Below are 23,696 nucleotides of genomic sequence, written 5' to 3'. Positions count from 1 at the left end.
AATTAAGTCCCACAATCAAGATAAAATATTTATTTGTTTCTTAACTTAATGGCAACGAATATCAGGGAAGGAAGCAGGTGTATGTAATGGGACCACAAACCCTACAAGTATTGCTTTAACACACTTAGTTCAAGTCGAGTCTGGTTATCTCATGAACTAAAAAAGTCTTAACTTGATTTACTACATTTGTATAAGATAGTTAGCATTTTATTTAAGAAATGATTTTATCTGTAAACGTGTGATAAAGAGATTTCGAACAATGAAAAAGAAGCATGTCCGTTGATGCACACCTGTTCTCTATGATAAGAAAGCAATATCTCTGTAAAAGATTATTCATCGTGATATCAAAGAAATACAAAAAAAAAAAAAAAAAAAAAACTTATCCGGTTAACAGGTGCCACAGACATTAGTTAGTTTATCGTAATGGAGTGATTGCAAGTTATTTGCTTTACCTTTTGTTTGAAGCAAGTTATTTTAAACGCACGAAAAATTTCGATTCCCTGAATTCAGCATGAATCTGCAACCAAATGGAGCTGTACTACTACTAGTTTTTATTGCTTTTACTCTTACTTTAAATTACATTCATGGACTTCAAAACAAAGGTAGTATTATTCATATTTTTTATTTGTTTGACTAGATTAATTTTCATATTTGGGATTGCAGATATTTATTACAGGAATAATGGAGCAAGAAATATAATGGATTTAATTTTAATAAATCAGTTACACTTAGTATGTATGTTACTGTTAAGACAAATCAAACAACAATAGATAGCATTCAGCTAGTTGATACTGTAGTATACATTACATACAGGACAGTACCGTGCCGTAGAGGGGAAGAGTGGGGAAACGGCCACGGGCGCCGACGTAAGGGGGCGAAAATTCAGGAGGAAAAAGAAAAGAAAAGAAGGAAAGAAAAAGACACAGGAAAGATTACTTGAAATATTTTAGTACATATTAGCACAAACTAGTATGTACTTAAATCCTCCTCCTGCTTTAGCAAGTGGTCCTATAATGTTACTCATGTTGGAAAAATGTATGTGCACATATATAAAATGGAAGGAAAAACTAATAAAATGTGCTCAAAATCAACGGAAACGCAGTTTTTTTTTAAATTTTCTTACGCTTCGTGCCAACCATGCGGCTGGTCTGTCGACCTCACTCGTATGTATGGGGGTGCCGTCGTATACTCTCGCCCTGGGTGCTGATTTTCCATGGCACGGCATTGATACAGGGTGGGTATAAAGTCACTTTCCCCAATATGTAAGGAATACTTGTTTTGGGGAAAGTAGCTTTGTGCTCACCCTGTATATAAGTAGTTAATCTATTCCAGCAGAATACGATCCATAAACTGCATCAGATTGGGCAACGAACGACGTACTTACTAGTGCTGTCGATTTTTTGTGACATTTGCGGTTTTCAAAACCGAAACCGCAAAAGCTATTTTCTAAATCGAAAGCCGTCCGAAATCATGTTTGCGGTTTTATAAGCGAAACCATGTTTGTCCTTTTCAAAGCAGAAACAATGTTTGCTGTTTTTAAGTACACCTTTTAACAATTGTGAACGCATCTATCAATCGAGACAATTGTATTGATTTATATGTGTGTGTTTTAACTTCTTTTTTTTTATTTGCTCCAAGACTATTATGGTAATATGCGCAGCAGTGTGGATAGTTCGTTGGTTGTACAAGTCACAGCTAAATAGAAAATAAAGGTATATCCCTATTTAAGATCACTACACATGCAACTCAGGAAATTCAATTTTAAATTTCATCTACAGACTGAGAGAAGGGTGGTTCGAAAAAGATTTTTTTAAAATTTTCTTAACGCTATAGTGCGCGAAAGTTGCCATTGGTATAGACCAGTGCTATTCAACCGGGGGTACGCGTACCCCCAGGGGTATGCGAAGATGTTTCTGGGGGTACGTAATCCTAAAATAAGCAAATTGCGAATATTTATTGAATGATCATAGTTGGAGATTTTTTCTTTGCAATGGACGCTTTTCGAGATTACGTCACGCGTGTCTAATATTTCCAAGTAATCGGTTAACATTCATTGCATACAGTCTCAGATCCCCTCCACTAGTGCTCTCAAACGGGTCAGCTCGGGTCGGGTCAGGTCAACTCGGGTCGGATTATCGGGTCGGGTCAGTCGGGTCAGCTCGGGTCGGGTTGTCGGGTCAGGCTAATCGGGTCGGGTTATTCGGGTCGGGTTGTCGGGTCGGGTCAATCGGGTCAACTCGGGTCCGGTCAATCGGGTCAGCTCGGGTCGGGTCAATCGGGTCAGCTCAGGTCGGGTTATCGGGTCGGGTCACTCGGGTTGGGTTATCGGGTCAGGTTATCGGGTCGGGTTGTCGGGTCGGGTCAGTCCGGTCAGTTCACTTTGATCAACTCAGTTTAGGTTGAGTTTAAACTCGGCTGGAGTCGAAAGCTGCTGTTTTTCACTAGCTGCCTAATTAAAAATAGCAATTTTCAATTGATTTTATAGAAACCATAAATCTATTTTGAACACTTGCAGCTAGTGTTTTTATGATAAATGCTTATTTTTCTACTTGTGTGTACTTTAATTTTTAAATGTGGAAGATTGATTTTACCAATCGACTGTAATATTAATACGCCAATATGGAGTTTGGATTTAGAACAAAACTAGAAGTTGTTTAAGCAACGCCAAAAGAGAGATTGGATATGGACGACCAAGCCCAAGCAGGGCCGCGGTGGCTCAGTGATAGAGAATTCATCTCTGGTGCATGGTGTCCAGTAGCGTAGCTAGAGTTTTTTCAGGGGGGGGGGCAATGAAGGGCCCAAGAGGATTTTGAGGGGGACATCTCCAATATATATATATATATATATATATATATATATATATATATATATATATATATATATATATATATATATATATATATATATATGTGTGTGTGTGTGTGTGTGTGTGTATTCAAGGTGAATGTTTCCATCTTCTTTAATGTTCATGATTTTACTCTTTGGAAAACAGTGAAAATATAAGAATTTAGTACCTCAAACAACTAGATTCATTAATGCAATTGATTTCTAATATAAGTAAATAGTTATTTAATCATGGCGTTTAAAATATTTGTAGCTGGTTGACTTAAGTGGAAGCAAATACACTTTTACAGGTAAAGAAAATAACTTATAGGTTCATGCCTCTACTTGAAGAGGATCTTTCTATTCGTGTGGGCAGCAGCAAACATATCCACAACTTGTTAAAGATCTAACGATTTAGCAATTTTCTTCTCAATATAAAGTAACACTAAGTTTTTCAACCTATCATGAGTCATTGACTTGCGTATACAAGTCTTTAATCTTTTCAAAGAAGAGAATGACCTTTCACATGTAGCACTAGAAACTGATATAATCACAGAGATGATACCTAGCTTGTAGGTTTCTAAGAATGCGTTTTTGTAGACACAAAGAAGATCAACGAAATTCGTTAAGGAATCAGCTTTCGTTTTCTTCTCGTCTTCATACAACTTAATTGTTAGAGCAACCCACATTATGCTTTATTTCTTGTTTAATTATGCTTTTTTAAAATTATGCTTTATTGTTAATTTCAATGATTATTTTACATTAATCGTGTATAATGTATATTTATTATACATCAAATATTCTAAATATCTTGATCTATTTATTGATATTTTTTTGCATCTAGTTTCTCTCATATTTAATGAACTTTCTACTTAATTCATTGTAAAGAGATGTGCTTTGCTCGAAGAAATTTTTTCTATCATTTGTGTGCGCCTTACAGGTACATATATACAGAAAGGGAAAGTAAAAGATGCCACCAAAAAGTACAGAAAGTGCTTAAGTTCAAAAAGTAAACATAACAATACAGTGATGACGCCAGAGGGGGACAAGGGGGGCGAGCGCCCCCCTAGTAGCTACTTCTGCCCCCCTGACTGCCACCTAGACTGCCCCCCCAGACTCGTACAATCTTTAAACATTCTTCATGTAGTATTATATATCAGTATCATAACCAATCTCATTGACAAATTGTAGTCTACTTTCCATGAATTTACTATGTGGCAGATTAATCCTCACGCTTTCTTCTTTGAGCGTCTGGGTATACACGCATATTTCTGTTTTCTAATTTAGCCCCTTTTGAGGTAAATTTTAGTTATACTTCTTTCTTATGATTTTTAATAATTGTGCCTAGCGAACAATAGTAGATTTAGTCGACTTGTTTTCTTCTCATTGGATCAACTTCGATTGGAAACAGAAGAAAGGTAAAACCAGTTACGTAACTTGTTTGTATTTGTCCAGGTTTGAAGTTTTCAGTTTCATATTTTGTTTTATTTAAAACTTCTTTTTTTCTGAAACATTATTCTCGGCTTCCAATATTCAGAGGATGTGCTTATAACAGCTTAGTTTGCAACTACCAGGGCTTAATTTTTTGAAGGAGATAAAAAGAGTTGTGTTTTCCCTTCCTGCAAATGATAATAATAAAATTATGGAATGAAATTGATTCCCAATAAAATGTATTGTCAGAGTGCTGATCTTTAGTTAGTAATTGGTTTATACTAGTGCTCCTTTACTTATTTTGTTTCAAAGTACTGACGTGACGTCTACCATATTGACTAGGAACTGCTGAAAAATTCGTAGCCCAACCCAGAAGGAGTGCACGTGGATTGGTGAAGTTTTACTTCTTCTTCTCTTCCCCCGAGAGTCAATATACTACCTTGTACAGTGCTCCAGCTTTTGCAGAAAAGTTAAAAAAATGTAGATTTCCTCGCACCACTGTTCGTAGCACTACCCCTATCAGATCTAAAATGGCGTCTTTCAAGTGTTATTTAAGTTTGGGAAATAAGTACACGTAATAGTTAGACGGAGCTAAATCTGCGGAATAAGAATGATGATCTAGACATTGAAATCCTAGATTATGCAATGTCAGTTATGTTCGCAGGGTAGAGACCTGCACGGGCCGGGCTTGGGCGGGCCGACTCTGTTATTTCTTTGGCCCGGGCCGGGCTTGGGCGGGCCGACACTGATATTTCTTTGGGCCGGGCCGGGCTTGGGCTGGCCGACACTGATTTCTCTTCAGGTCGGGCTGGGCTGGGGCTGATCAATTGCAATTCTTTAATAATTATTGACTTTCGTTAAACGATAATTGGAATAAAGCCAAATGTTGAAGAAGTGTGTCCGTGAAAAATGTTACAAATAATGCAATAGCTATTTACAGTTTGTGTTGCTTAGCGGCTCCACTTTCACTATAGAGGATTGCAGGCATTATGCGGTAAATTGAGCTGTGACCTTGACCTTCACTGAACTCAAGATATAACAAGAAGGGGTGCATGTCGCTAAACAATATTGCCATTTTCACTTTATGCTAAAAATCAATTAAGTTAGATTTTCGTTACAGGAAATGGAGTTTTTGTTCTCTCGATGACAGGCAAAGTTCTAGGAGGCAATGGTACCATTTGGGAGGCAAGCGTCAGGTTGTAAACCAGAGTTTAGAAAAGGTTTCTGAGGTTAGGTCAAATTTAGTACTAAATTTTGAGAAAGATTAGGGCTCGAGCTAATTTTTTAAAAAATTATCGGGCCGGGGTCGGGCCAAAAACTTTTAAAATTTACCGGGCCCGGGCCGGGCTCGGGCCGAAAATCTCCTAAACTTTTCGGGCCCGGGCTGGGTCGGGCCTAGGTACGTTCGGGCTGGATTGGGCTCGGGCCGAAATATTCGGCCCGTGCAGGTCTCTATCGCAGGGGCTTGATGGACAGGTGTATTCTCCTGAAGGAACAGAATTCCTTTCTTTTCATTTTCCGCAGCGTTGAACTTTGAATTTTTCTTTCAGTTTTGTAAGTAATGGAGAGATTCTGGATTAAATATCTGACCATTGAGGAGGTAGTCTACCACTCCATACTTATACCAGAAGAATGTTCAAAACAGTTTCTCAACCTACTTCTATGTCTTGAACTTCTTGGGGCGATGGAGAAATGAGTGCTACTACTCCATTGACTGTTGTTCCGATTCAGGATCATAGCGGTATAACCATATTTCATCTATGGTTACTATTCGTCAGCGAAATTGATCAGCATTACGGTCAAATTGGAAGAATACTTCTCTTAATGCCGTTACCCTTTTATTCTCCTGACATATATTTTGGGAACCCATTATGCCGAGAACTTGCGCATACCCAAGCCATTCTGAATTATGCTACCGACGAGTTCCAAAGAAATGCCCAGAATCCCTGACACAAGTTTTGCTGAGAAGGTAAAAACTGAGAAAGCGGGGTGCAGACCTCAGATTATAATAAATATAAATAGCTTAAATTATTTTTGTCACACAAAAACTGGGGTGGCCTAGGCCCTCCGGCCCCGGGCTATATCCCCCACTGGCTGAAATACTGCAATTTTCAAGAATAATGTCACAAATTGCATCTATGATTCCAGGGAGATTCATTGCTTTTAATCATCCTGGATGTAAAGCATAATTTGTTGAGAAATTGCTACGTTTATACTAAGCCAGTTACTTCTTCACCACTATATATGTACCGTGTTATGCAAAAGTGAACTAAGCGCCAAATTTTGAAAATCCACGTAAATGCGACGATTGGTTCCTGATAAGCATTAGAACGTTTTGCACAATCGAAAAGAGAGGGAAACCAACACCTTTCCAAAAAAAGAAACATAATTTCACTTTTGATTACGGCTACACTAATGCTGGACATCAACCTTTAAACGTAATTTTCTCAAAAGTACGAAAGTGGCGCTTAGTTCGTTTTCGCATGACACGGTACATATAACGGAGGAGAGTCCCGTGGTGTTTCACTGATTTCCTAATTAATTTACTTCGGTGACTTTCCTTGGTGGAACAAAAATGTTATAACAGTAAGGATGTTCGTGAAATTATCTGTTTGGGCACACATAATCACTTCAGAGGCCTGGGAAACAATAAGAATTTCATTATTAATATGAAAATTTATATTTGTACATACAGAGATATGTTTTTCTAAACTACGGTTTCATTTTTCTACCTAGTACCTACACTCCTTCTGGATTGGACTACGACATTTTCAGCAGCTCCTCGTAAATTCTCTCTCTGGCTCTCTCTTTCTACACACACACATATATATATATATATATAATATATATATATATATATATATATATATATATATATATATATATATAGAGAGAGAGAGAGAGAGAGAGAGAGACGTAGCATATAGACGAATGTGTTATTTGTAGCATACGCGAAAGTAATTCAATTTATGTTTAGGCTTCAAAAGTTTCATTGAAAAATATTTCATGTGCAGACGTTACTTGTTTGTTAGTTACAAATTTTATTTGAAATAAGTTTAATTTATAATCATATAGATATAACAAAAACAGCAACGAAATACACAATGTAATGTAAAATAAGTCAAACGTAATAAATATGTCATTTTTGGTATGGCAAATAGCCGCCCCCCGAAAATGTATCTGCCCCTCCTTTGCCTCCCTAAGAACTTAAAGCTGGCGTCGTCACTGTAACAATATAGTATGGAGTTCTATTCATTGTTGGCGGAAAAATTTCTTCTTTTACTTTCTTTTCTACACATCAAAGGATTACACCGAAAAGTTTACAGAAATGAAAATAAGCTTTTCATTGTTGCATTGTCATGTTCTCAATGATTTTGCATTGTAAATATTGGCTTTAAAAAATATTAACACAGTATGTTAAACTTTCAGTTAAAGAGAATTTTCCAAGAATTGTGCTATATATTTTAAATTATACTTTATGCTTTATTTTCTAAAATTATACTTTTAAAACTAGTTTCCCAATGTGAGTGCATTTTGGCGTTCACCGAGTGTCGTGACCGTAGTGCTCTCAAACGGGTCGGGTCAACTCGGGTCGGGCAAGTTCGGGTCGGGTTGTCGGATCAGGCTACTCGGGTCGGGTTGTCGGGTCGGGTCAGTCGGGTCAGTCGGGTCAGCTCGGGTCGGGTTGTCAGGTCGGGTCAATCGGGTCAACTCGGGTAGGGTCAATCGGGTCAGCTCTGGTCGGGTTGTCGGGTCGGATTATTCGGGTCGGGTCAACCGGGTCAGCTCGGGTCAGGTCAATCAGATCGGATCACGGTTCGGGTCAGTCGGGCCGGGTCCGATCAGGTCGGGTCAGTCAATTCGGGTCACGGGTCGGGTCGGGTCGGGTTGAAGACCGACCCGACCCGACCCGTTGAGAGCACTACCCCCTACGCATGAATCCATTTGTTATACCTCTGTAAATCATTGGAAACTTGACAAGAAAAAGAAACAGTCATGTAGTTTGTAGTCTTTATAATTACATCTAAAGTCCGTATACACAACATGTGTTAATAAGTTTAATAAGTTAATTTCGACTTAATTTATTTTAAACAGCTTCAAGGGTACACAATGGGATGGCAAACTGTGTCTACTGGTACGCGAGAAAAAAAAGATTGAATGGCACTGGTATAAACAATAAAAAACTCACTGCGCATCGCCATTCAAATTTGAAAAATTCGGTAAAAACAATAAATTTACAATATATATATATATATATATTAAAACGACTAAAGAAGATAGGATGACGACTCTATATAGCCTAACGGTTTCTTCAGAGACGAGGGTCGTTCAAGGTTGACCGGGTTTTTCGTACGTAAATAATCAATGAATATCCAGATCATAATGAAACTTGCGGGTGACGTAATGTATTCCTTTTCGAGTAACTAGCACCCGGCATGGTGTATTTGGCGCGTGCGCAGCTGTTGCAGTGAACATGACGGCAAGCAGTGTGTCTGTGGCTGTGGAGCAGCGCTGTGTAATCAAATTTCTTGTGAAGGAGAAAGTTAAACCAGCTAAGATTTTCAGAAGATTGTAAGCACAGTATGGTGGACAAACGATGTCACGAACAAGAGTTACGAATGGTGTGAACAGTTTCGCGAAGGACGGGAGCTGGTGACAAATGTAGCGAATGGACACATTCGCCCGACTGCAGTCACACCAGTGAATATCGCACGTATTGAGCAAATGATTCTGCTGCCAAGGTGAAAAAATGAAATGAAATCTTTGAGTTTTATGTTCGCGGTTATGCTGGTTAGGCTAAAGGAGACGGTGATGTTGAGTAATGAATAAAATGGTGGAGTGAAGAAAGTGGGAGGAAACGGGAGAACCCCGAGAAAACCCACGCACACGGTGTTTGTCCACCACAAAGTTCACTTGGCGGGGGCTGGGATCGAACCCGGGACCCCAAGCACCAGAGGTGAACGCTCTACCACTAAGCCATCGCGGCCCCTGCTGCCAAGGTGAATTATATACTCATTGAATGTCAATTCAGCCAAGTCTTTCCTTAAGCTTTGCCACGGTGGCTCAGTGGTAGAGCGTTCACCTCTGGTGCGTGAGGTCCATGGTTCGATCCCAGCTCGCGCCAAGTGACTTTTGTGGTGGACAAACACCGTGTGCGTGGGTTTTCCTGGGGTTCTTCCCTTCCTCCCACTTTCTTCATTCCACCGTTTCATTCATTTCTCATCATCACCTCTCCTTTACCCTTGATGCATAATAGTGGGACGTTAAACTAAATATTTCATTTCCTTAAGTTTTGTCTCTTACAAGCTTACTCTGTATAAAGACACAACAATCATTGAATAAACTGAAGCTTCTAATGACACTAGTCAACCCGCAACTCACAATTTCCTGTTGAAGAGACAAAATACTTTCATTTCTTTGGATGAGGCGCTGTCACCTGTCCTCTAATTTCGCAAGAATGCGAGGTTAAGAAGGGTGGGTTCAAATCCCGGGACAGAGTATCTTGACTGAGAGTTTTCTGTGTTTTCCTCTGTCAGTCCAGATGAATCCTGGAATTGCACCTTAAATGAAGGCAACGGGCGCTTTCTTCCATTTCACTATACAGTTCATTTTTTTTTCGGATTTATCCATTTATTTTCCTCTACATGGTTAACCTAACGGTATAAATACGAGACGGTAATTAAACCACAACCAATCTTCAGAATCGTCTTTTCTCTCTCTCTACCATTTAGAACAAAATGCATTAATGCATGCAGAGGAATCTACATATATATTTTATTATTCGTGTTTTAAAACAGAAAAGTCTTGTCATAAATCGCGTTACCAGACGTTTTCGCAAGGTAGTGTATGTTAACTATCGATATAATTTCCTCCGCCTCACATATCACATGTGCAAGTGACCATTTGTTTGCAAGTTACGTCTTGTAAATACATTTTTTTTACGATGTTCTTGAAAAATTAGACGAACAAGACTTTTTTAAAAAATCGACAGTAAATGAAGACTAAAATGCAACTTTGAAATCCGGAGGACGGAGCGCGGATAGGCCACGCGGAGGCTGCTCCGCGCGCGGAGGCCTCCGCGTGGCTATGTATGCACCCATAAGAAACAATAGAACAATCTTGCCACGCGGATCTCCGCGTGACGAACCTTACTTACGTGTAACGGACCTTACTGTTAGGGCGTGATCCAGATCCTCTTGGGAATACGCTGATGGACGCCCAGACCGTGGTTAATCGTGACAGCTTCTGTGGCCATCTCTGAATTTCCGAAGCTAGCGACGACATGTGCTTTCTTCGATTGCATCCTCACCATACACTTGCCTCATGTTGCGGCAGGCCAATGCCGTACTACTGCCCTTATCGAACTCATACAGTAAACAGTGTCTGATGTGTTCCTTATTGGTCTCCATTTGATCGGCACAACACTCTCTTCAGTTATCTCTTCAGTTACGAGCCACTAGTCCACACTCACTGCCTAGAACCGTATAAAGCCAGACAATATCTTCAATGTTATCGCTGTCAGCGCCTTGGGCACACCCAGTCATCCTGCCACGCCAATCCCCGTTGCGTCAAGTGCGCCGGAGGCCATCTTACTTACGAATGTACCCGCAAGAGTCAAGACAGTGCAGTGAAATGCCCCAACTGTGGAGGTGGTCACCCTGGAAACTATTCCAGATGCCCGACAATTCATCGCGTATTGTCAAAAAGATCTACCCATGACAAGTTACTTCAACCTCAGGACTTTCCCCCCTTCAGCCTGGATCCACATCTGAACCTGCACCTAAGAAGAATCTAAAACATTCCTATGCAGAGAAAGCAAGTACTTCACTCAAGCCGTCACAATTTCAATCATCATCATCTTCTATAGTAGAAACACCTGTCAGTTGGCAAGACCTACTTCATCTATTTCAAGATTTGCAACTACCGAGACTCTTCAAGCCGTTCACAAACGTTTCCGTGAAATCAAGACAGCTCCAGATGTTTTCACTAAGCTCATCATCTTCTGTGAAATTCTCGAAGATCTCCAAGACTAATTGAATAACTCCAATATACATGACCAAAACTCTTTTTAGAGCCAGTGTACTGGCTAACTCTCATTGGCCCTTCACTACCAGCCAATCCCAGGCCGCCATCTCTTCAAATCGTCCAATCTCCCTCCTTTACCAGCTTTCACCTTCAAGATAAGCTTTCAGAACACTACAAACAAGACTTCAATGAGTCGGCGTCGGTATCCGGCCATCATGAGTTCTAAGTTGTCTGTTTACACAATTTTATCTCTACCACCAATGCGAGGCAAGGGACTTTCCAGTCTCGGAACTCAGTAGCTCAATAAACCGTCATTATAACTTGGCAAACTTGGCTGCTGCTGTACTGTTCTCTCGATGACGTGACCACCGATTCCAGAAGCGCCATCTCGTCGGTCAAAACACCTTCCATCAGCGACCCTGTGCAAACGGGTAGAACTTTTCAACGTACCTAATATTTATCAATTAGTGTTAGTGTGTTGCTCAAGAGACGAGAAGTACATTTTCAAATTTGAGACCAAATCTTGTCTCGTGTCGATTCTCGAAAAAAAAATATATATGTTCATTTAAAAAATTCAAAAATTGATCTCTAGATTAGATATAACTCGAAAATTGTACTTTCTATTTAGAAGCTCATCGAATATACAAGAATCAGAAGAAGAAATAGGTAATTATTTTACTTGTTGGGTACGTATACTGACTTTCTTTGTCCTTCCTAGTATAATTGAGATACTTCTTAATCTATTATTTACTGCCCAATATAAATAGCCATCTCTTCAGTTCTAGAATAGGTTGAAGTATACGTAAAGCTACGCCTGTACCACGAGTATATATATAGTTGATAACCATAAGAAATAGAAGAATATTGTTGCATATTAGAGAAAGAACTGTATTAAGATTCATGAAGTCTGCAATATCATGTAAAATCATAACACGGATGCAAATAACCACTCGCCCGGGGCGAGTGGTTTATCGGTGCGGACGAGCATTTAAAATACCGAAGGTAAGTAAATTATTTCTATTGTGGGATATAGGCTAGTAGCCTTTTCCTTGGGCGAGTAAAATTTTATTGCTTATTTGCATCCCTGCTTTAGCATTAGACCTGCACTTTGGATTAACGGTGCTGAGTGCGGAATCTTTTTATTATAGTTGATTTATAGGGAAAGCGAGTCATGATGAAACAAAATAGTTAAATTTCAGAATATCAGATTTATTTCTTATGATATTGTCATACAAACGGCATTTCTTGAAACAACTATCTTTACTCTATGTACACCATGGTGATTCGCTAACGTAACTCAAAATATAATATTAGGAATGTTTTCAAGACTTGTTCTTGTTTCATTGGATGCAAATCGCGGGGCACAATGAAACAATAGACGGGAACAATGATAATGGTTATGCATTTATTACAAAGTACTAATTTGACGTCACACTGAAGAGACAGAAATATTAGTATTATATTTTGAAAAATCGTATTTATATTACATTTTTAAAAGAATAAATGAATGTTGACTGATGAGAAAACAATATCAGGTGCGTTTGGGAAGATTCATTTTGATCTGATTGATTGAGATTATCAGAAGCAAAATATTCAACCTCAAAGCATTAGCTTGACTTGAACTGCATTAGTAATTAGCGTGACTAACAGACTAATTAGCATGACTTTCGTTTACAATAAGGATTATGAATATCTAAATATGAGAGCATTTCTTTTACTTTTTTAGTAACCCCAGTAACCCCCGTTAAGATAGCAGAGGATAACAACCTCAGATAGCGAAACGCGGATTGGCCAAATCTGTTCATTGGGAGATAGCACGTTCCCCATACCAAGACAGATACTGGTGTTCAATAATTGTAAATTGCGAGGGTGAAGCCATACCGCGTGCACTGCGTGACGTAATTCGGTTTCTCCACGTGGAAGGGCATAATAGAGCCACAGTTCTTCGTCGAATGATTAAGGATTATGATCGTAACTTTAACACGTTCGCTCCCAGGCGGCATATACAGTATATCTGCCCTAAGCGAAAAGGCCTTATCTCCATTTCACATACTTTAGAGAAAATAAGCAAAACGCGTTTTGGCTTAGGCTGTACGTGCAATTATTTCAGTAAAACTTTATTAAATATATTTTCACGATCTAAAATTTGTGTGGTAATACAGATAGATATTTTTGCTTATGAATTGATACTTAAGGTCTTTTTGCTTACTTTCAGTTACAGTTTTGAACATAAGGTAAACACTCATGACGTCATTACCCCCTACCAGTAGGGGATAAATGTATGTTCTAGCGCACTTTCACCCCCACCCCTCAATAACATAGCGCACCCCTGCTTCCAAATATCTTCTAATCTACCCCCTAATAATTTTTAACACTTTTTATCCCCCAAATAACTTCTATCACATCTCAAATAACTTCTATCTTACCATAATAACTTCTAATGCATTCAATTACTAAATCTAGTTACAAAAATCACTAAATCTGGTTATAAAAATCACTAAATCAAGTTACAAAAACAAAAAAATCACTAAATCTAGTTATAAAAATCACTAAATTTAGTAAAATAAAATTACAAAACACTTTTATGATTTTACCATAAAAGTTAACTAAATTCTACATAATTACATAATAGTTACAAATTAGTATATTGATAGTTACAAGTTTGGATACTGATAATGGAATCTTCTGCTAACCTCGTTCTCTATAGGAAACAATGACTTCTTAAACTCTGTCCACTGATCATAATTCAAGCTGAATAGACAGCCGTTAATATCAAAAACAACTTGAACTTCGGTTTGCACATTTTTTACAATTACATTGAAATTATTAGTAAGTATAAATTTCTTTCGAGGATCCATTCTATTCACTCCATTTTTTTACTTCTGACGACATATTTTTGATCATTTTTATTATTTTTGGATTCACATACAGAACTCAACAGTTGGATAATTATCTTTTAAACCAGTGTATTTGATTTTTATTCCAACTTTAACGATCTCATCAATCATTTTATCTGTTAAGTGTTTTGTAAATCTAGGTGGAAGAAATAACTTAAACTCTTCACATTCAACTAAAACACTCTTTCCAAACTTAGTTTTAATCTTTTCCATTTTCACAATCTTATATTCTGTATTTAATTCTAATTCTCTTAATCCAATAACCTGTTTTTGTTCAAGACTTCCAAGTTTATTTAAAAGTTCAATATGACTCGCCATCGTATTTATTATATTAAAACTTTTTAAAAATCAGTTTCTAATAGCCTCGAATTTCATTAAGTATGTCATTGATTCTGTTAACAATATCTCTTACATTTTCATCTGTTAATTCACCATTCATGAGCTTAATTACATTAAGCTCATCTTTAAACAGCCGAATTCGATTCACATATTTTCATATTCTTTCTTTGAAGCTATATTAAACCGTGTTGATAGGCCAGTGATAACAGCAGAAGCCGAAGCAAATGCAGTTGTAATAATTGAATACACTGTAACAGGAATAAATACATTGATGAACCCTGTAGAAGCTGATAATAGAATTGATAACGTAATAAGAGTAATATAAACACATTTTATTCTCTTGAACTTCCTTTTGTTTTTCATTAATAACTTCTCAAGATTTAATATAGTATCTTCAATTAACACAATTAAATTTTCACGTGGAATGTTATCTGGAATAGTCATTTTATTAAATAAGTCTTTTATGATATTGTCAAAAAACACTTACAAACTAAACAAATCTAATAAACATTTAATTGATTTATATCTTCTCAATTATTTTTTCTTTCTCAACATCATACTCTAAATTTTTCTTACCAATCATAACAACATAGCAAATTGTTTTATCTGGTACATCGCTTTCAAAATTAACAGTCAGTTTCAAATTAGTTCTATCACTTACAGTTACTGATTTATGCTTGCTTGTGTTAATTACGAACATCGGCCTATTTTCTAAAAATTCTTTAGGATAATAAAACATCTCAGTATTTCCAATTGTAGCTCGCTTATATACCGTATACATTTCATAAACTTTCAAATACTTATGTTTTGCAAAATCTAAGTTTAAAGATTCTAATGGGAAAGATTCATTTCTAGAATTACGAAAATGGATATTCTGAACTTTACAATGATCAAAATAGCTTGAATCTCTTTCTTGATTATCATTTCTATCAGTTTGAAAAAAGGCAATCACGAAATTAGGCATATCAAATTCACTTGAGTTAAATTGTGTGGTTAAATCGAATTCTAAATATTTGCCACTAACAGTCTTCTGCAAACATTGATACGTGTTGAATGAAATAGAAATTTTACCTTCTTTTAACATATTAGATCTTAACAAGGTGGCATAGTTAGGTTCATAATTAACAATAGGCATTCTTAACTCCATATTTGTAATCTTAATTTTACCTGGATGTGGTTGATCATTCTCATATGTTCCATCCTGCCTTTTTGTTTTCCAAATAGCAAATGCATTATCATCAGAACCACTTCTTTTAAATGTATATTTCAATCCTCCCTTCCACATAATATCTTTAAAATCTGAACAAAATCCTGGCAAAAGTCTTAGCAAAAACACTATTTCTTCATCTGTTCTTGCCCACGTAATTCCTTCCCATCCACATTCATCATAGTGATTTGCCTCTGGTTTTGAAATCATACATGTGTTTACAGCTGTTGAAGTTAAACCAGGATAATCAATAATATCCAATACCTGTCCATGCTTACTAACTTGAATTTGAGAAAACAAATGTGGGAAGAAATTATTAATAAGTCTAATATTTTGACCAGTAGTATATTCCCCATCACCATCTCTACCTCTAATTTCAAAAGTTACATAAATATCAGCATAATAAGGATGTATGAAGCCATCACCCACGTCAATATCAAATTCAATAGACCTGTTTGGCTTATTTAAATTCTCGATTGTTTTTTGATTAGGTTTAAAGGATTGTAATTCATATGATTCTATCTTATCCATATTTATTATTAAAAAAATAAATGTAATCGTTATATGAATTAAACCCATAAAAACTTAAATATAACTTCTCCAAATATCCTTATTCCTATTCACCTGACTAATAATTTCTGAAAAACTATACCCATCTGTAAACATTTTTAACACTATAATGCATAAATGTCCACAAATTATCTCGTTAAAATGTTGTATACGGCTGCTATTGTACTCTATATTATGACCAAGATATTTTACGAGTGTTTTTGGCGGATTACCTCCAAATGAATCAAACACATACTTTCTATTTCCTTTTTTCCAATAACAAATCCAATGCGTTCCTATATTTTTAGACGTATCAAAATTAACAATACCACACTCATTCTTCCTTGGTTGTTTAGGCAATTCATCACTCATAAATACACCTCTAAAGTTTCTTATCTTAAGTTTTTTAACAAGTTGTATTAGGTCTAAATTACTTAAAGGTTTAATTTCTTCTTTTTCTTTACTGTTTTGGAGTTTACGTTTTTTGTAAGCTTACCACCTTGTTTTTCTTCCATTGCTAAGTTATGTCGCTTTTGTTCCTATAATTCCATTTTATTCTTTTTTGCATCATCTACAGTCTTAGCAATAGCAGCCGCACCTCCAGCAACAGAACCTAGAGCACCTATTAAAGCTAAAATCGTTGGAATAGTAAATATAAAACCACCATAATGAACTTTATTATCATTTGCCTTCATTTCTTTGTTTATTTTCTTAAGTTGTGGTATAGAAAGAGATAGAGACATACACTGTCCTTTACTTAGTTTTGCTTCCTTTTGTTTGAGTTGCTTGTTAGTTAAAATGTGATCTATATTTAATTGTTTAAGTTCCTGATTAGGAATCGTAAATGTAAAACCTTTTAACTGCATATTTATTATATAATTAAAAGCTTTTTATGAAAAATTTCCATAAAAAGTACATATAAACCTAAATCTAAAAAATACTTATAAACCTAAAATACTTATAAACCAAATCTTACTTTCATTACTTATAAACCTAAACCAAATCTTACTTTTGTATTCATCACTAAAGCAGTTCCAAGAGCAGGTAGTTTTTCAGTTATTAAATTAGCATCTTTATCAAAAACTCTTTCCCAAGCTTTATTTTCTAATTCCTTATCTGCAATATGTCTTGATTCTGTATCTTTATTATCCCTATAGTATATATCATGTTCTTTACAAGCCTCATCTAATGTGTTAATACCTTCATCACCTCTCTCTAACCTTTCTTGAAGTTTTGTACCCGGACCACAATATTGAAATCCTGGAATATGCAACTCAAATGGAAGTTTATTAATCAAATCATTTACTAATCCTTTTCCATACTTTTCACTATTCCAAAATTTTGGTGGCAGCGTATTCAAAATCTTTATCAAATAACCTATACCTTTTGGATCATTAGGTATAAATTGTGCAAGTTTAGAATTAATCATATCCATAATACCTACTTTCTCATTATAAAAGTTATCATTTCCAGATTTTTCTTCCCCATCAATAACAATCAAGCGATCAATCAGTTTTCTCACATCATCCATCCATATGTATTCTTTTGATAATTCGTTATATACCTTTATTCCTTCTCCAGATTTTGGTGTCTTTTTTGAAGGTGTTGTTGGTTTTATATAATCATCCCAAATAGGTTTGATAAGTTCTTTATATTTTTTACCTTTACTAGATTTTTGTTTTCTTGTACTTGGATCATTATTATGAAATGCAACACTAGAATCGATTACTATTTGTTTATATTTTTCTAGATCATCATCATTATAATTTGTTGGATTATGTTTTGTCAATAATTCCCATAAACCTTCTGTTCCTGTATAATGTCGATTATTAATAACTAAATCATCACCATGAATTTTAACTTCCGCATTTCCTATCATATGTATAATTTTCCCATCTTCATCATTTGGTTGTATTCCAAAACTTTTATCATCTCTAGTTGCATAATATCTTGAGGCAATATTACCAAAATGAGTTGTTGCTAAAGATTCTATTTTTTCTACTTTATATTTAATTTGTTTTTTCATGTGTTTTATTTCTTCTGTTATAGGCGTATCACTTTCATTTATAGGACTATCATACATAGGCGGTGTTTCTAATAAGCTTGAATCCACTCTCGCACTTTTATACACAACTGGAACTAACTCTTGAATTAGATTTTTATTTTCTTCTGCTACTTTTGATATATCTTGCCCTAAATCTTTAATTGCATCAATAACAGGCTGATCTTGTTCTTTAAATTTCTCATACTTACTTCGATTACTTTGTTTAATTTCCTTGAATCTTTTAATAAGTTCTTCTTTTAACTTAATATACTTCTTAGCTTTGTTAACATCCATTTATTATATAAAGAAAAAATAAAAACATAACATAACACAACAAAACATAACATAACATATACGTTCACCTGCATTCATATACGTTTAGTTTACACTTTTAGAAATTCTTTAATTTTATTTCTATATTTACCATTATTCACCTTCCTAGTCATATCTATTGTTAAGAAACCATGTTCTTCACTCCAACACTTGCTACATAATAATTGTAATTTTTCAAACGACATATCAGATGCAACAAATTCATCATATATATGTTTTAAATTTACATTGTCCTGTCTAAATATACAAAGAAAGTTTAAGTTGTCCCTAATTAATTGTTTTGGTACTTTAGAATATGTTTGTCCAAGATAGAAACAGTTCAAACCCTTATGACGACCTCGAGTAAAATATTCTCTAACGTGGTTTTGTTCTTCTAATATGAAATCATCAAATACTACCACAGAATAGTCCTCACATTCATCTAATGGAATAATCTCTTCATTGTTTCCTTTTATTATTGCTACTGTATCTTTAATATTGCGTTCTATATCTCGAAAAAGTTGTATTAAGTGTTGGTATTTAGGTTGATTTAAACTTTTAGAATATATATAAACATTTGCATATTTTAACCATTTAGGTGCTAACAAAAAATTATCAATCATTAACGTTGTTTTACCACATCCACTAGGCCCAACTATTAAACATCTTATATCATCAGGTAACAACTCACCATTCCTCTTTCTCTTCGCTGTTTCTTCTGTTAACCTTACTTTAATATCCCAATTATCCATATTAGTTATTTGTTATATAATAAATGAAAGTATTTAATTTAAATGGTTATTCATCTGTATTAAACATGTCATTGCATTACCCATTTGAAAACGATTTAGAAGTAGCAGTTGCAGGATTTTACACAACATACTTAACACCAAACATTACAGAACAGAACAACAAATTAACATTTTGCAGTGAAGAACCTGAAGTTACAAGACAATCCATAGTTCAACCTGGTCAATATAGTTTAAAAGAATTAGAAGAATATATTAAATCAAACCTTCCATTCTACACTGATGAATTCAAAGATACTTTTGAAATTACGGAAGACAGGAAGAGAAATAGAGTTAAAATATTTAGTGAGGTTTGTGATATAACCTTAGATACCATTAATACTGTATTAGGTTTTAGTGAGAAAAAGTTAACTAATAATATAGAACATGTTGGAGATAAGCCACCAATGTTTCATCCGTTTGATACTATAAATATTCACTGTGATTTAGCAGAAGGTATGATTTTAAAACGCAATGACACAACACACAACGAAACAGACTTAATTGCAACATTTAGAACAAATGCAGAGTTTAGAGAACCAATTATATATGAACCTAATGAAAAGATATTTTTCCCAATACATCACAATAAATTTAATAATTTGAAAGTTTCAATTAAAGATGAGAATGGTGATTTGATTGATTTTGGTGGAGCTCGTATAACTGTTTTACTTGCTGTTAAATAATTTGAATTGTTATATAATAAATATAGACATCTTTGGTAATACTAAAAGGAGGACTACAAACCTCAATCATGTAAGTGAAGTTTTTACATCAAATATAACATGGGTTGATTTCAAAAACAAAAGACTTGTTAATGTAGGTGATGCAATTGACCAACAAGATGTAGTAACTTTACAACAGCTAGATTTAATAAATAGTAATGTTAATAGTCAATTGGAAGGTGATAGAAACAAATTTGAAGATGTATTAAAAACATTACAAGACACATATATAAAGAAAGAAGATTTTCAAAAGGTTAGGATGGATACTACTAAATTGATTATGCAGAAGGAAACTATACTCTTAATATGTCGATTGAGAGCTAAAAATTAGGGATGGCCAGAACCGGTTCATAGTGGAACCGGTTTTCGGGTCTGAACGGATCCGGTTCTAGAAGATCCGGTTTTTCGGATCCAGGTCTGGAACCGGTTTTCGGATCCAGGTCTAGAACCGGTTTTTCGGATCCAGGTTTGGAACCGGTTCTTCGGATCCAGGTCTAGAACCGGTTCTTCGGATCCAGGTCTGAAACCGGTTCTTCGGATCCAGGTCTAGAACCGGTTCTTCGGATCCAGGTCTGGAACCGGTTCTGAAACAGAACCGGTTCCTCGCGGAACCGGTTCCGCTGAAACCGAAACTTTGTGACCATCCCTACGCTAAACCCGAGCTGCTGGCAAGCTGTGAACAGTATGCTTGATGAAATGGTGGAAGCGACAGGCAGGCGCCCAGGCGGCGGCAGCTTGTCTCATTTCGCTAAATAAACTGGGTAAGTGGCAAACTCATTGGTTAAACAGGCAAACTGGCCAACTCATTTGGCTAAACACCCACTGGTGGACCAAAATTTTTTTTCTGGGGACACAAGCGTGTCTGGGAGAGGAAGGCACAAGCGCATGGTCCTCTTTGCATTATTTTTGAAGGTGATCTTTATGCCTCATTTACGGGTCTTTGGGGGCTTTCGGATCCAGGTCTGGAACCGGTTCCTAAGATCCGGTTCTGGAACCGGGTTTTCAGATCCAGATCTGGAACCGGTTCCTAAGATCCGGTTCTGGAAACGGGTTTTCAGATCCAGATCTGGAACCGGTTCCTAAGATCCGGTTCTGGAACCGGATTTTCAGATCCAGATCTGGAACCGGTTCCTAAGATCCGGTTCTGGAACCGGGTTTTCAGATCCAGATCTGGAACCGGTTCCTAAGATCCGGTTCTGGAACCGGGTTTTCGGATCCAGGCCCGGAACCGGTTCCAGAACCGGTTCTGAAAACCGGATCTCCAAGAACCGGTTCCTCGCGGAACCGGTTCCGCCGGAACCGGAACTTTGTGGCCATCCCTACTAAAAATGTTAAGGAACCAATCTTTAGAATATTTAATCTCTCTAATGGTTACAAATTTCTCTATAATGGGAAAATAATGGACATGGAATTAAGTTTGGATAAATACTTTTTAGAGATATATTTAGGTGATACTTTGATTGAAAATTTACCTGTAAACATTAAAAAGGGTAATATAATTACATTTCAAGCAAATAAGAATTCAGCTATGGAAGAAGGGCAACCATTGCAAGTTATTATGTATATAGAAAGAGAGCTTAAATGATTTTCTATACAATAAATAGGATGTATTGTGTTAAGTGTAAGAAATCAACGGATACAGAGAAAGATACCATTAGAATAGAACAGACAAAGAGTGGAAGATATGTTAAGAAAGGTATATGTGTTGTATGTGGTACTAATAAATCCCAATTCATTAAAAAGCGTGATTGACTATATGAAGGTGAAGGTATTAGAGAAGATATTATAGAAGAAATTCATAAACCATCTAGAAAAAATTATCCTAGATTAAGTGTTATTGTTAATGGTATAGATGACTTATGGCAAGCAGATCTTGTGGAAATGGATAGTGGTGTGTTAAAAGGTGTTTCAAAATTAAATAAAGGGTATAAGTATTTGCTAACGATTATAGATGTGTTTTCGAAATATGCATTTGCTGTTCCTGTTAAAGATAAGAGTGGGAAGAATGTTACAGAAGCATTTGAATCAGTGTTAAAAGTAAGAAAACCTAGTAACTTACAAACTGATCAAGGGAAAGAGTTTTACAATAAAGAATTTGAAGATTTGATGAGAAAAAACAATATCAATCATTACTCAACATATAGTGGTAAAAAAGCTTCTGTTGTTGAAAGATTTAACAAAACACTTAAACAAAATATGTGGAAGAAATTTACTGTTCAAGGTAATTATAAGTGGTAAAAAATATTGCAAGGTTTGGTTGATGAATATAATAACAAAGTACATAGAACAATTGGTGTGAAACCTGTAGAAGTGAATAAGAAAAATGAGCATGTGATATTGAAAAAAGTATATAAGAAATAATATAAGTCTGTTAAGTTAAAGTACAAGATTGGCGATTATGTTCATATAAGTAAAATTAAAGGTTTGTTTGAAAAAGGTTATACACCAAATTGGTCAGCAGAAGTGTTTGTTATTAATGAGGTTATACCATCTAATCCACCAACATATAAAATTAAAGATTTAAACAATGAAGAAGTTAGAGGAAGATTTTATGAACCAGAATTATTGAAAACTAAATATAAAGATGAGTATTTGGTTGAAAAAATATTGAGAAAGAAAGGTAATAAAGTGTTTGTTAAATGGTTAGTTTGATAATTCACATAATAGTTGGATAGATAAGAGTAATGTAATATTATAAATGTTATGTTTTATGATTATTTCATAAAAGGTATAAATTGTTTATTAAATGGTTATGGTTTAATAATTTGCATAATAATTAAATAAATAAAAGTAATATAATATTATAAATGTTATCTTTTATGATTATTTCATTAAAGGTATAAATTGTTTATTAAATGGTTAGGGTTTATTAAATGGTTAGGGTTTTAATAATTAAATAAATAAAAGTAATATAATATTATAAATGTTATCTTTTATGATTATTTCATTAAAGGTATAAATTGTTTATTAAATGGTTAGGGTTTATTAAATGGTTAGGGTTTTAATAATTAAATAAATAAAAGTAATATAATATTATAAATGTTATCTTTTATGATTATTTCATTAAAGGTATAAATTGTTTATTAAATGGTTAGGGTTTATTAAATGGTTAGGGTTTTAATAAATAAATAAAAGTAATATAATATTATAAATGTTATCTTTTATGATTATTTCATTAATGGTATAAATTGTTTATTAAATGGCTAGGGTTTATTAAATGGTTAGGGTTTTAATAATTTGCATAATAATTAAATAAATAAAAGTAATATAATATTATAAATGTTATCTTTTATGATTATTTCATAAAAGGTATAAATTGTTTATTAAATGGTTAGGGTTTTAATAATTTGCATAATAATTAAATAAATAAAAGTAATATAATATTATAAATGTTATCTTTTATAGTTATTTCATTAAAGGTAAATAGGATAAAAAGGTGAATGATAATTATGAAAATGATACAGTTTTTATCATATTAATAATGACTTTGATGGGGTGATCCATAAAAGCCCTATACTAACACAACACACTAATATATGTAGACAATGGCAGGAG

The 23,696-nt window shown here is 35.1% G+C and overlaps 1 protein-coding gene across 1 annotated transcript in view; it reads left to right on the top strand.

Annotated features, from left to right (window-relative positions):
- The first annotated feature begins 411 nt into the window (after nt 1-411).
- LOC145669237 (uncharacterized) overlaps nt 412-23,696 on the top strand; it is a 138,951-nt gene continuing 115,666 nt past the window's right edge. Inside the window, exon 1 of the mRNA XM_081737561.1 lies at nt 412-602. Coding sequence (XP_081593687.1) covers nt 512-602 — 91 coding nt within the window. The 5' untranslated portion in view covers nt 412-511. The remainder of the gene's footprint in view (nt 603-23,696) is intronic.

Source organism: Thermobia domestica, chromosome 13 (genome assembly GCF_964235325.1).
Source record: "Thermobia domestica chromosome 13, izTheDome1.hap1.1, whole genome shotgun sequence".
Lineage (NCBI taxonomy): Eukaryota > Metazoa > Arthropoda > Insecta > Zygentoma > Lepismatidae > Thermobia > Thermobia domestica.
The sequence above is the reverse complement of the archived record's forward strand: the minus strand, read 5'-3'. Positions and strand labels throughout refer to the sequence as shown.